Below are 13,456 nucleotides of genomic sequence, written 5' to 3' on the forward strand. Positions count from 1 at the left end.
CTTGCCGCGATCACTGCACTGTACATGTGTTCTAGCGATCTAGCTCGCCATATATACACATGTACAGAAAAGCGAAGGCGGGCAGCGAGGTGAAATGTACGTTTACTGGATGGACGGAGGTCAAAACACACCAGTCCGAAGCTTGCTTTGTAAGTTTGATGTAAACGACAACTGATAGGGAATCTTTGAAATATTGTTGTGGTATTTTGGTAGATTTTTTGTGTAAAATATCAACAAAATCAAAGATCGCTTGAAGAAAAATTGTCCCGTTTATCAGAGGTCCCCGCCCGATTATCCAGTGAAAATAACGTGCATTGGAAATGTTTCTGGGAAGCGTATGTCATTTAAGCGAGGTTCCCGATTATCAGATGCCCGATTAGGCGATGAATACTGTAGTAGTAGTAATAGTAATAGGATGAATAATACAATGTAGTAGAGGTAGTAGAGGTACCTGGTTAGTAGATGTAAAAGTAGTACTTTATAGAGGTTTACTAGTATTAGTATTAGTATTAGTTTTAGTATTAGTATTAGTATTAGTATTAGTATTAGTATTAGTATTAGTATTAGTATTAGTATTAGTATTAGTATAAGTATTAGTATTAGTATTAGTATTTAGTATTAGTATTTAGTATTAGTATTAGTATAAGTATAAGTATTAGTATTAGTATTAGTATTAGTATTAGTATTAGTATTAGTATTTAGTATTAGTATTAGTATTAGTATTAGTATTTAGTATTAGTATTAGTATTAGTAGTAGTAGTAGTAGTAGTAGTAGTAGTAGTAGAAGACTGTAGTAGTAGTACTTGGTTAAAGTAGGAGTGGTAGTAGGGAAACACCAGTAGTGTTAGCAGAAGTGGTAATAATTCTTGATAGAAATATTAGTTGTTGTTGAGGCAGTAATTTTAGCAGTGGTGGATCCAGAGGGAGGTGCAACCAGTGCACACCCCCTTTATTTTTCATTAAAAACAAAAGAAATAAAAAGAAAAACAAAATGAAATGAAACCCAGAAGTTGCACCAGAAATATTAGTTGCGCCCCCCCCCCCTTTACAGAATTCCTGGATCTGCCCCTGGTTTTAGTATTAGTTGTGGTGGTAGAAGACTAAGGTTGACATTTGTGTAATCTGTTGACATAATGTCAGAGTATGCACAACAATCATCAGATTGACGTCTCCTAATTCTGTGGTACATCGCATGTATTCATCAAACCTCATCCCTTTCTGATCATCTGTTCAGTAGACTGGTTTGCCATCATATTCAATTTAGAGGGATACCATTATAACAAAATTTGCTCTTGACAACTAGAGACCTTGACCAAAGCTTGCCTGACATTGCAACAACTAATGCATATAAGCCAGATTTTAAGTATTTGAATTTATTGAGTGAGTACAGATAGATAGAATAGTTCAATACCATCAATATTCATATCCCATACAGGGAAGGCATCATTTGATTGCATTGAGTAAACTGGCCTATTTCTGGTATCAAGAAACTGTGAAAATGGTTCATAGGAGAACCTTATTATAACAAGAATATACAAATCATGATAATTACCATGTTACACAAGGTTTCTCATTATATCAGGCTGCAAAAACAAAGAAATATTAAGAGTTAGGACCTGCAAAATCGCCTTGTTAAAAGAGGATATTCTCATATCTGATATCTTTATAGTGAGGTTCCACTTTATAACATGTTGACACCAAATATCTGTCTCATGCTACAGTGTAAATCACAAAGAACCTTCATGCACATCTTTAACTAGTGATATGTAATGTTCACTCAGCTGTATCTACATCACTGTTTTGTGAGAGCAACCAAATTTTCTGCTCAAAAAAGCATGCTAGACTTGTTTACCAGACTGTTACAGTCCACTTGAGATGACTTTTGTTACAGTTATTGATGGAGGTCACCAGAGGAATGAAAAAAAGAAAGAAAGAAATGATTACAAAATGACAAACAAATCTGTAGAAAGAAGAATGTACAATATTGATTAATTAGCTGGTTCACTTGAGTCCAAGATCAGTGCTACATTCACTTATGAAGTATTTTGGTATGTCTTGAGCTAAGGCCCTTTTCCCAGTATACATGTGTATGTAATCATGTATTTGTAGATTCCACATAGAATGTTTATTTCCTATCTAAAGCTGTATATTCACATGTTTACATGGCATAATACATAACAAAAGACACATGCATGAATACAGGATAAAAGGTACCAGAAATAGCATGAATGCTAATCAAATCCGAAACCTGTCTGATACAAAGGTTCTAAAAACGTAATAAGTACAGTGAAATGAATAGCTCTACAAATTGACGTTTGTGCTGTACACGTGATCTTCAATCCAGTCACAGCTCTTTATTGCATGGTTGCATACATAAATCAAACAAAGTGTATGTTCTGTCTTACCAGTCAATATTTCTCATCCAATCCTCAACAGGGTCATGGTATCGATGCATATGGCATAGGAACACATCTTGTCACCTGTCAGCGACAACCCAATCTTGGAGGTGTCTGTAAGGTAGCTTATAGTATAAAACCGAGTCGAGAAAATTCTGCAGTTTCATTGGTCGAGAGCTGTGCATCAATATCTCCAAGATATTAAGTGTTACATTATTTTTGTTTCTTGAGAAGGAGCCAAAAGAGATTCAATGATGTGTAAATCATATTAAGATTGGAAGGGGGCAGTCAATAAAGGTTTCTGAGTGGGAATGACTACATTTGTGCATTAAAGCTTTAGCTTGATATGCTAAACCACATTCTTCAAATTATCACTCCTGTAACTTTTTGAAGATCATTTGATCGCAGGGAAGTATTAGAAATCATCCTTTGAAAAACATTCTTAAAATATTGCATTGCAAATCTCGATCACATTTATATATGAAGTACTGTCAGGTATTATATTCAAAATCCAAAATTTCCATAAATCACACTTGTAGAATATGATCCATATTTCCTATTTCTACATTGTATGAATCAAGCAAACATCTGAATATGAAAATATAGTAGTCCAAACCCCTGATCATTGTTATTTTCTCCAGTTGGATATCAGTTTGGAAGGAAGATAGGTAACTATGGATCACATACAGTATTGGATAAACATGTTCACAAGTAGTGTTTGCATGTGAGTATAACCCCCACCCCCCTTGAAACAAAGAAAACACTACAACAAGCAAACAACACCAAATAATAACAAATATCCATACAAACCCAAAACAAAACACTTAAACCCCTGGATTCTGATTCTCTCAGCTTGTACAGATCAACGGTGTTTCCAGAATCAAGCTGAGCCAAGATGTGTCAAAGGTTACCATTCCAGGTCGCAAGGTCGTTTATCGCTTGTTCAACAGTGATGGTAAGTGCACCTAAAGCCGTCTTTCTTGCATGCACTTTCCTGGCTTCATTTCAATATGACTTACGACTTTCTGTGACTGCTAGCACATCATCACTGGAAAGTTTGAATAAAGCAAATTTTGGAACTGCTTTTTTCCATTTTCATATAATGAATGTTGTTCCTGAAGGTTGACCAAACTTGACTTATTCATGCATGCAAACTGGATTCCAAGAATGACAATGTACAGTGTAAGAATGGGTGGTTGGTTCCATTGTCACCAGTTATGGTGGGGAAAAACATATAATTCATGGTTTTGGATTCAACAATCTATTGTAGTGAATTGATGACAATTTATTAATCCCTTTGTCCCTGTCAATATAGACAAATATTGTTTCAGTCATTAGATACTGTTGGAAATATGCAATCTTATCAGCTGTTGTCAGCAACAAAAGAGTGTATTTCTTATTTATGCCACCAGTACTTGACATGTTTAATAGATAAATGAAAATATTTTCCTATTTCTTGTCAAGCCAGTGATAAATTTGACACATTTTGTTTTCCCACTGAGGTAAGTAAGAGTTGTTAAAGGTGATATGAAGTACTTTAATAATGTAAAGTACAAAGAATTTCATGTTACTTTCTTAATCTCAAAGGACCATGTTATGTCACTCTGTCTATTGGTAAATTCAGAAATTTTATCTTCTCATGGGGTCAGTGACCTTTTGTATAATGTTACTCTGTGGGCATTGTGAATCACTGAAAGTAAAAGTGTGCTAAAATGTATGATACAGACCTTGTGCTATTTTCAATATCACATGTGTTTCTGAAAATATAAGTCACATGACCATGGTTTTTGACCAATCAGTAACAAGAGCTCTTTGACCCCCACAGGCCACGCCCTCATTGACCTCATGCAGCAGTCAGAGGAGGAGCCCCCGAAGCCCTTGGAGAGAGTTCTCTGCAGACACCCCTTTGAGGTGAGACCATTTACCTTTGACCTCAGACTGACCCTCAATTTCAGTTCTTTGAATTCTTCTTGGTTAACAAGAGCAACAGCTATTTATACAGTGGACCTTTTCACCACAGCACTGTATAACATATGATAAGAATTTTGCCTGACAGCCAGCTATGGTTCTGATCCCTTATAGCAGCGGGTTCCCTAGTGGCAGGGTTCCCAGCCTATCAGGAACATCAGGGAAAATTATTTTACTTTTTTTCAGTCAGGGAAAACTCAGGGAATTTGATAAAAATGCCTCAAATCAGGGAAAAGTCAGGGAATGTTGATTTGCCCGAAAACCTGAAGTAGTCAGTGGGACTCTGTTATACAAATGATGCACAGGATAGAGTGCGTTAGTGTAGGCGTATAGTCAATTGTGAAACATGCACGAGGCGAAGCCGAGTGCATGTTGCACTATATTGTAAATACCCGAGAGTGAGCTATGCCTCCACTAACGCCACGAAATAATCCTGTGCATCATTTGTTTTATAAAATGGGTCGAAAATTCGAAAACTAACAGCATTTTTCAGCGTTTTTCACGTACCTTTGTGGGTCAAGACGTCCGAAGATGTTCGTCCCAAACATTTACGCACGTCGCACTCGGAAATCCCGCACATACAGTATAGACGTCTAAGTATAATGGGGGGTTGGGTTCCCGCATGAAAACTTACTTATTTTACATAGAATATGCACCCTTTACCTTAAAGACTTAATATAGACTCCTCATATAGGCCTACTAGACAACATACTCTGAAAACGGCGTGAGAATTAACCTGCTAAATCGTTGGATTTGCCCTTCAAAGTGACTCCATGTACGCGTCCGGTCCCACAACGCTTGGTCTACTGTACTGTACAAAGTGTAGAGTATACGTACGCTGCGCGTGCGCCACACATGTCATGCACAAGGGAAGAAAGGCCGGCCGAACTAGAAGTTGTTTACAGGATTGACATCAAAGGAGCCGCCGCGCGCACAGACGATCGGCAATAGGATTTAACACGCAGTGCAATGGGACTAGAATAAAGGAAGCACATGTGACTCATTTCAGCGCTTCCTATTGGCTACATTCTTGAACCCATTTTATAATATATTTTATTGCATATCAAAACAACATCCACTGGATCAAACTGGATGAAAATTGGATGTGAAACTGGAAATAGTTATCATGGAAATTTGATACTTCATCAGAGAAAATCAGGGAAATATCAGGGAATTTTGCTTTCTTGAAATGCTGGGAACTCTGAGTGGATATGATGCCTTTATGGCAATTCACATGTTGTGAGTTCAAATCCTGCCTCAGTTTGTATGTCACACTTATACTTTGCTGCACACAAACCTCTTGACAAGCTCCAACTTTTGCTACACTGATGGATCTGGGCCTGATATCTTCTTTTCCAGCGCCACTTACATTTGATGTGTTGCCATGATAACAAGATGTGTGCAAAAGTAGACTAGGCATTTAAAGTGATTTTAAGTGATGACTGAATTACAAGGCCTAAAACTTTCCCAAGATCTTCTTACCAGTCATATGCCATTTTGAAACACTCAGTGCTCTAAGGGATTCTTATGTGCTTTCTTTTCTTGTTTTGTTGTTGTTGTTGTTTTTGCATTGTTCATCAAAGTCCAATGTGTTCTTTGTTTTGTTCTGTTATGTTCTTTGAATGAAAATCAACAATCACCCCAGGAATCAAAGAGAGCCTATGTGAAAGCAGGACGAGTGGAACTACTTCACAAACTTTTCATGAAGAATGGAGAGGTAAAGAATCTTTACATCTCTTGCTATTCATATAATCATATTATTGTGTTTATGATTGTGTATGGTTGTATTGGAAATGAAAAGCAAGTGACATGTAATATATGTGAAAAGTCATTTGAAATTACAAGAAATATTTTTCTTCTTCCTTGGAACAACTCTATACTTTTACTGTCCTGTATATGTTGGAAATGAAATATTCATTAATTTGCATTACATGTATTTGTGGCAATTTCAAACAGGTAAAGAAAAGTGACTACTTTGAGTTTGTACTCAGACAAGCCAAGGGAAGTTTGCAGATAAAAAGTTTGTTTACTCCAAAGTTAAGTACCAGAAAAAATGATTTCTGTTATCATTAGAACTGGACTGTCTATGTCCAATGCTAACATGGTATGATGAATACATTATTTCGACATGAATCAATCCTCTCCACCAACTCAACTCAGATCTGCCAAACATTGCCTACCTTGGAGGAGGCCAAGAAGAGAGTGCAAGACTCACTAGAATCTCTGCGTCATGACCACAAGAGGGCGCTGAATCCAACTCCATACAAGGTGAGTATTCATTATGGCTTGAAATGCCTGACAGGAAATTTGACAAAAGTTTCAGTTAATCATGTTAGCTCATTCAACCTGTGCAAAATAGTGATACAACATTGTGATATTTATTTGTGAAAAGTGGAAATTTGAGGGTGATTTCATGACCCTCACTGTCTGTTGAAAATTCAGTTTTTGTTGTAAATAAAATCCTCCCTTCTCTCAGCCTCGATTTTCCACACTTCCGGTTCTTGTTTTGCATGTGGCTAATTTAGTAATATCCAGACCTGGCCATCATGATAATAAGGAAAACCCACTGTGATTTAGCAGACAGTCATAGACATACCTTAAGCCTACCATGATTCCACAGGGATTAAGGAAGATTAATTTATCCTTTATACATTAACAGCTTCTTTCAGATTAGCAGTCCTGATCAGCAAGCAAAGCACACTGGATTGAGCCAGACACATACTTTTAGCTCTTAACCAAGGCATAACACCATGTGATGTACATCAGGACATCTTGTTGATTTCATTTCAGTTCAGTGCAGTATTGCGAACAAAATTTATCCGTAATGGACGATACCCTTTTTGTTTTATACAAGTTAACAATTAGAATCATCAAATTTTCTGCATGGAACTTTGATACCAGACTTAACACCGCCACCATAATCATTCATGACTCTCTGATCATCTCTGATTTATGATTCTGTTCGTAACATAAGTATTCCAAAACTTGTATTGGATTGTCCAGCAAACCAGTAGTTTTCACATTAATTTCCAGACATATTTTAAGTGTTACTAGAGTTTTGGTCCGGATGAATCTTGTGAGGGTAAAAAAAGCATTGTACAGAATACTATAATTGAAGAAAAGATGAAGTTTTCTATCATTTTTGTGACACATGAATTGTTTTCTTTCCTGTCACACCATTGGACAGGTGTCAGTCAGCAATGCCTTGTATCACTTCCTCCATGACCTGTGGCTGGCCAATGCACCCATTGGTGAACTCTCCTAGCTGGCTCAATCTGATGTCAAATGGTGTGGGTCAAAGTTCAAAGGTCATTGGATGTATCCATGCAAATTTGGTTGAGTATTAAAGTAGCTGTTCTGTCAGATTGACATGTTTATTATATACCAGGGATTAAATCTGCATGGCTGAACAGTTTAGTCAGGCTCAATGTCTTGTGAGTTCTTTTGTTGCAAGGTTCCATTCTGCAGACCACATGTAATTTCCCTTTCATATTACATGTTTTACCCATGCACTGCACCATTTTATTTTCTTGTAAAAGTATGTCGAATGTCAGCTAAGGAGTTCGTGGTTTTCACATGTAAGAAAAGTCAATGCCATGTGCTCCAGAGTGGCTTCTCTGTCATGATGTATCTAAGTGCCCCTAGCCGTCATGTGGACTGTCTTGATTTGTGTAAATGCATCAATTAACCCATTCCGTATGGGAACTTGGTGGTCTGTGTATTAAGTCTATGGGGATTTCAAAATTGAGTGTGGAACAGGTTAAATGAAATATTTTGACTTGTGATGAAGAAAAATGCACAAGTACAATGTAAAAAGAAGTGTTTTGCATTATGGTTAACAAGTCAAGGCCTATTGGTAGACTAGGAGGATTATCAGATATTACTTTGATGCCACACATGATTAGACAGAGCCACAAAGGATGTGGTATAGAAGTAGGATTGATGAGGCATGAAAGACTATCTAAATCTGACATGGCTGTGTAGGAAGTCTTTATTAGTAAGGCTTTAATTGGCTGTAGATTTCAGCAGTTTCCAGTTTGTTTCCCAAAACTATTTTCAGAGTAGTATATCGTCGCTATGGCGACAAGACCTCGTATCTACAAAATGTTGAATGTTCAGGAGAGCCAAAAAAACATGGCGGCCAAATCACTGTGGTGAATGGGATAACCTTTCCTTTGACATGCTGTGGTGGCTTCATTTTTGGAGTAAGACAGTTGGGATTTGGACAGGACATCACTTAACCCATTATTTGACCATTAATCCAAAAAAGTCATTTTTACCAAAATTGCAGATACTAGGTCTTGTCATCCCAGCGACAATATTTCAACTTCTTTTTCTTACCTGTGAATAATGAGAAGTTGATTTTAGTTGAGTAGATATGTAAAATCAAACCAAAGCTATTAGCAGGGTTAGACGTTACTTGACTTTCTCTTTGTTTGTTGTGTTTGTTTGTTTTTTGTGTGTAACGTGTACAGGTGGCTCCCATGTTAACAAAGTCCTCTTGACAAACAGATTTCTTTTGTTATGTTTAAATTTTGTTATAGCTGCAAAAAGAAAGTGTATAAACATAATTATGCTATGACAGATCTTTTTATGAATTGTCACCTCTGCACAAATGTATTTGTAAGATCACAACTGCTGATCTGAATTATAACGAGTGTGGTGAAAAAAGGAACCAGTGGGAATGGAACCTATCATGTACTACAATAGATATGTAAACATATGTGACCTGCTACAACAAAAGGATCCTAAAGTCGCAGACAGGCGAGCCAACCATGGCCCAGAAAAATGCTATTTTCAGGCCTTACCTTTGATCATTTAGCTTCGAAATTTTAGCAGATGATAGAAGATACATTAGACTACAAAATTATGTAAAAACAGAAATCCGAACGTTTTGACAGATTTTGGTGATCTGACTTCAAACTCGATTTTCTCGGCTCACCTGTCAGCGACTTTAGGATCCTTTTGTTGTAGCAGGTCACATTTGTAGATGATACTCTGGGACTTGAATTTTTACTTTGTTGTAATGAGGGTTTTGTTATTTTTGGAGAACACTATATTTAAGACCCCCATTCTCTCGCAGCAAACACATCCTAGTGTGGTGTTAACTCATTGAGGACAAACTGGTTTAGCTATAAACACACATCTACCATTCAAGACAACTTGCCAAGTATACTCAGGACTAGTCTTCAAAGGGTTGATATAAGGCCCGTTTCACAGTTAGGCGCCACTTTTTGTCAACCTAGGTGTCAAAATTTCAAGTTGTCTTTCAGAGATGGAATGTCATGATTTCTTATTCCTAAGAATGTGAATTTAATGGAAAATGTAATGCCTGAGCTTAATTATTATTGCAATATTTGATACCATGAATGATTCTATTGGAGATGAAGGTAATTTTGCTGAAAGATAGTGCTACAATGTCATGGACAGAGCTGAAGCACTATGTGTCCAACAGGTAATTTGAAACTGTAACATGATTAAGTGATATTTAAGCAAACTTGGTGCTAAATTTTGTGTTCTTATTTGGATTTATTGGAAAATTGTACCACTTTGAAGGAAAAATATAGTGTAAAATAGAGTATATGACTTCAAAAAGTTTCTCTTGTTTTACACTTCCTCATTCAGGATGTGTAATATTTCATGGAGATAATACTTATGTTGGGGCACATACACACACTTAATACTAACATTGTGAGTGTCCATCTTTTTACATTTAAAATTTCAGCTGGAAGATATGGTGGATGTGACAAGAAACAGATGTGAACGGACATTTTACACCTTGACCAATAAACAACAGAAATAAGGCAAATGATTACCCAAAGAATAGTCAGCACAAGTCAGTTCACACTAAGAAACAAATTATGTTTCACAAGAAAGTTTTGTTTCCAGAATAAATGACATCAGTAATAGCCAATAGTGGTGGATGTGACATGTGAACGGAACACCAATTTCCTTGGTATTTTGTTTTGTACACACCTTGCATAAAACAAATGATTTTGCATGCAAAACCACTGAGAATACTATATTCTATAAATTCACAACTCACTGCTGATAAGGCCTCATGTGCTGTAAAAGTTATGGATGCCTGAAATCCCATGTGGCGGATGTGACGGATTGAAGATGTGAACGGCCATTTTCAATCTTCTCAAATTTATACTTGATAGTTATAGTTCAAACCAATATTGAAATTTTTATCAGCTTACATACACTGTACGATCAAAGTACATGTATAAGGTTTTTTTTTTTTTAGCTGACAACATGAACACTATGTTCATTGGACTCTGAATGTTTTTCAGAGTAAATTGGATCCAACATGGTGGACGTGATGCTGAAATTTAGAACAGAATTCCAAATATTCATCTTTATCATCAACTGGTAATTGCTAAGCAGTAGGGCCTACTCTGTTTGCAAGAACCACGTACAGTGTAGAACAGTCATATTTTTTTAACACAAATCACTGCACACAAGGGTCCACATATTTTCAAGTTACAATGTATGAATGCAAGAAGCTCCTTGTGGATGTGACAAAATCAGATGTAAACAGACATTTTTTTTTTACCTGCAATTGATGTGCAATTGTGGCATCCTTATTCATTAACCAGCCAAATCATAGTGTTTTCATTAGAGCAACTATGCATTCAAGTTTTTTTTTTTTTTTTTTTTTCACAGTTAATGATATCCGATGTGGTGGATGTGACATTTTGTTGTGATCAGAATCCCAAATATATGCAAAATCTTGCTGTAAGTGTTTCCCATAGAATTAAAAGGAAAAGGTAGGCATACAAGTACTGTGAGTCTTAGTCTTACCGTACTTTAAGTTAGTTTCTGCCTGTGATGAACCTAGAAGTGAAAACCTACATGTAGTATAAGGACCAATCCTATCTATAATCCTAATTATAATAGATAAAATGCAGATTATGCGGTCATGGCCCTGTTTTCAGTACATGCATTGGAAATCTATAGTACAGGCAAAAGCTACACTAACGCTCCGATACGTCACCTACCAGGATTCCCCCAAGAAACTTTGTCATGTCAGGTAAAAATCACATTTCTAATTTGCCTTAGTTTGTGAACATGTGAACTCACAGGATAAACTTTCATACTTATTGACAAACTGAAATACAATTGTGTTCTGAAAAAAACAAAACACATTATCTCCTCCTTTGTAGTATGCCACCCTTCCACCTCTTCTACTTGTATGTCATCACCAATATGAGCCATTGTTTGCTAATGACTGTTCATTTTTTTTCATGTTTTTAATAACAAGTCTTATTTCACTTTTTTGGCTTTATGAGGCTGTTTCAGCAGGGGGCACTGGGCATGCAGTATTTACCAAAGGTTGTTTCCTTCTTGGTCATGTCTTTATAGGGTTGTGTGTGCAAATACCAATTATATCTCCCCCCCCCCCCCCCCAAAAAAAAAAAAAAAAAAAAAAAAAAAAAAATATATATATATATATATATATATATATATATATTCAAAGGCATTTAACTAAATTATCACTTCTGTTACCAAAATCTGATTGTTTCATTATTAAAAACCGACAGTATGGACGTTGAACACAAAATTAATCTGATCTGCAATAAGGGTTATTGATATGCCACAGTGGTCCAGTTTGCCCATGCACCTGCATTCGTTTTACCTGACTAGCAAAAGAAATGGACCTCCCCCCCCAAAAAAAAAAAAAAAAAAAATCATTAACATTTTTCAGGAAAAGTAAGGGATTCTGAAGAAAACCACTGGGGGCCTCTTTAGCTTCAACCAGATCCTATCCTGTGTTACTACAGAAAAATCTTGGGACATACTTGTATACTTATTGCAGAGATGGGATTAGCCAAGGTTAGGAGATCAGTTTTAACCCACTTTTCCCTACCTGTTGCTATATAGGATAAGAACCTGTACTGTCGGGCAGAAGCTTGGTAGTCTGGTGGATACTTAGCCCCTATGGACTTAGCCTGTCTAGTAACCAAGACCAGTAAATTAGGAGATAGTTGGTTGGAATCTAACCCAAGTTGAATGCCCATGATTTTGTCATGGCGACTACTAAAACACTGCATAACCAGTGTTTATGATATGTTGGAGGCTAATTGTTCGATCAGTTGCAGTAAAATAATTTACAAACCAATTTATTTTTTTCACCCCTCAATCTTAGTTAACCATGCCAATGGTTGTGGATCATTTCACACTGTGTTCAAGTCTTGTTGCAAGGTAGCGCATTAGGGAACTAATGCTGAAAAATGCTATCCATTTGGGAGATACACTCTGTGTCCGTTCACACCCCAAAATGTCACATCCACCATATATTTAATCATTATTAAACATATCAAATACATGGTGCAGCAAAGGTTCAATTAATGTAATTAAATAACATTTACATTCTTTTGCCTTTATGAGATTAATCATCTGGAAAATTGATTAAAATATGTAGAACATCAGCTTTCACAGGTACAGTGACAAGATCATGCTACATCCTCACTGTGAATAAGTATTTCAATGTAAAATTAAGGTGAATATGATGTTAAAGTGGGTGTCTAATATCTAGATATCTTGGTAATGACATACTTTTAAAGATCTAAACATACTTTGTCCCCAAAAAATAAGTTGTCCCTAGATTTTACTTAATATTCATTGAAATGTCCGTTCACATCCGGAAATGTCACATCCACCAGGGCATTTCAAGCATTCTCAAAGTTTTTAAACTTGTTAGTTTCATAGCAATGTCCATATCAATGGCATTTGTAAGCTTAGTACAGAGTCTAAAATGTCTGAAGATTCACAGTCAATCAGGCCAGTATTTAATGAGATGCACACCAAAATGTGTTTCTGACAAGAAAGGCTGGTGGATGTGACATGTGTGAACGGACACCATGTTATTTGACATAAAAAAAGCATTTGAATTTCAAATGCTGGATTGTTTTGGAGGGATGGACACCCAACTGTGTATCATTGATTTATGTAAAAATTTTAGAAATAAGCTAAACCATTAACAAGTTATAGTTATATAAAATTTTGGTGGATGTGACAAAAATGTGAACGGACATTTAAATTTTGTTTTCATATTACTGTCATTTCATCAGATGGAACTGAAGCAC

General features: G+C 36.3%; 1 protein-coding gene across 1 annotated transcript in view; it reads left to right on the forward strand.

Moving 5' to 3' along the window:
- The window catches only part of LOC140239457 (nicotinate phosphoribosyltransferase-like), a 35,006-nt gene extending 27,225 nt beyond the window's left edge, over positions 1-7,781 (forward strand). Inside the window, exons 9-14 of the mRNA XM_072319293.1 lie at positions 2,437-2,517; positions 3,249-3,351; positions 4,222-4,307; positions 6,010-6,081; positions 6,525-6,632; positions 7,552-7,781. Coding sequence (XP_072175394.1) covers positions 2,437-2,517; positions 3,249-3,351; positions 4,222-4,307; positions 6,010-6,081; positions 6,525-6,632; positions 7,552-7,629 — 528 coding nt within the window. The 3' untranslated portion in view covers positions 7,630-7,781. The remainder of the gene's footprint in view (positions 1-2,436; positions 2,518-3,248; positions 3,352-4,221; positions 4,308-6,009; positions 6,082-6,524; positions 6,633-7,551) is intronic.
- The last annotated feature ends 5,675 nt before the right edge of the window (positions 7,782-13,456 follow it).

Source organism: Diadema setosum, chromosome 16 (assembly GCF_964275005.1).
Source record: "Diadema setosum chromosome 16, eeDiaSeto1, whole genome shotgun sequence".
Lineage (NCBI taxonomy): Eukaryota > Metazoa > Echinodermata > Echinoidea > Diadematoida > Diadematidae > Diadema > Diadema setosum.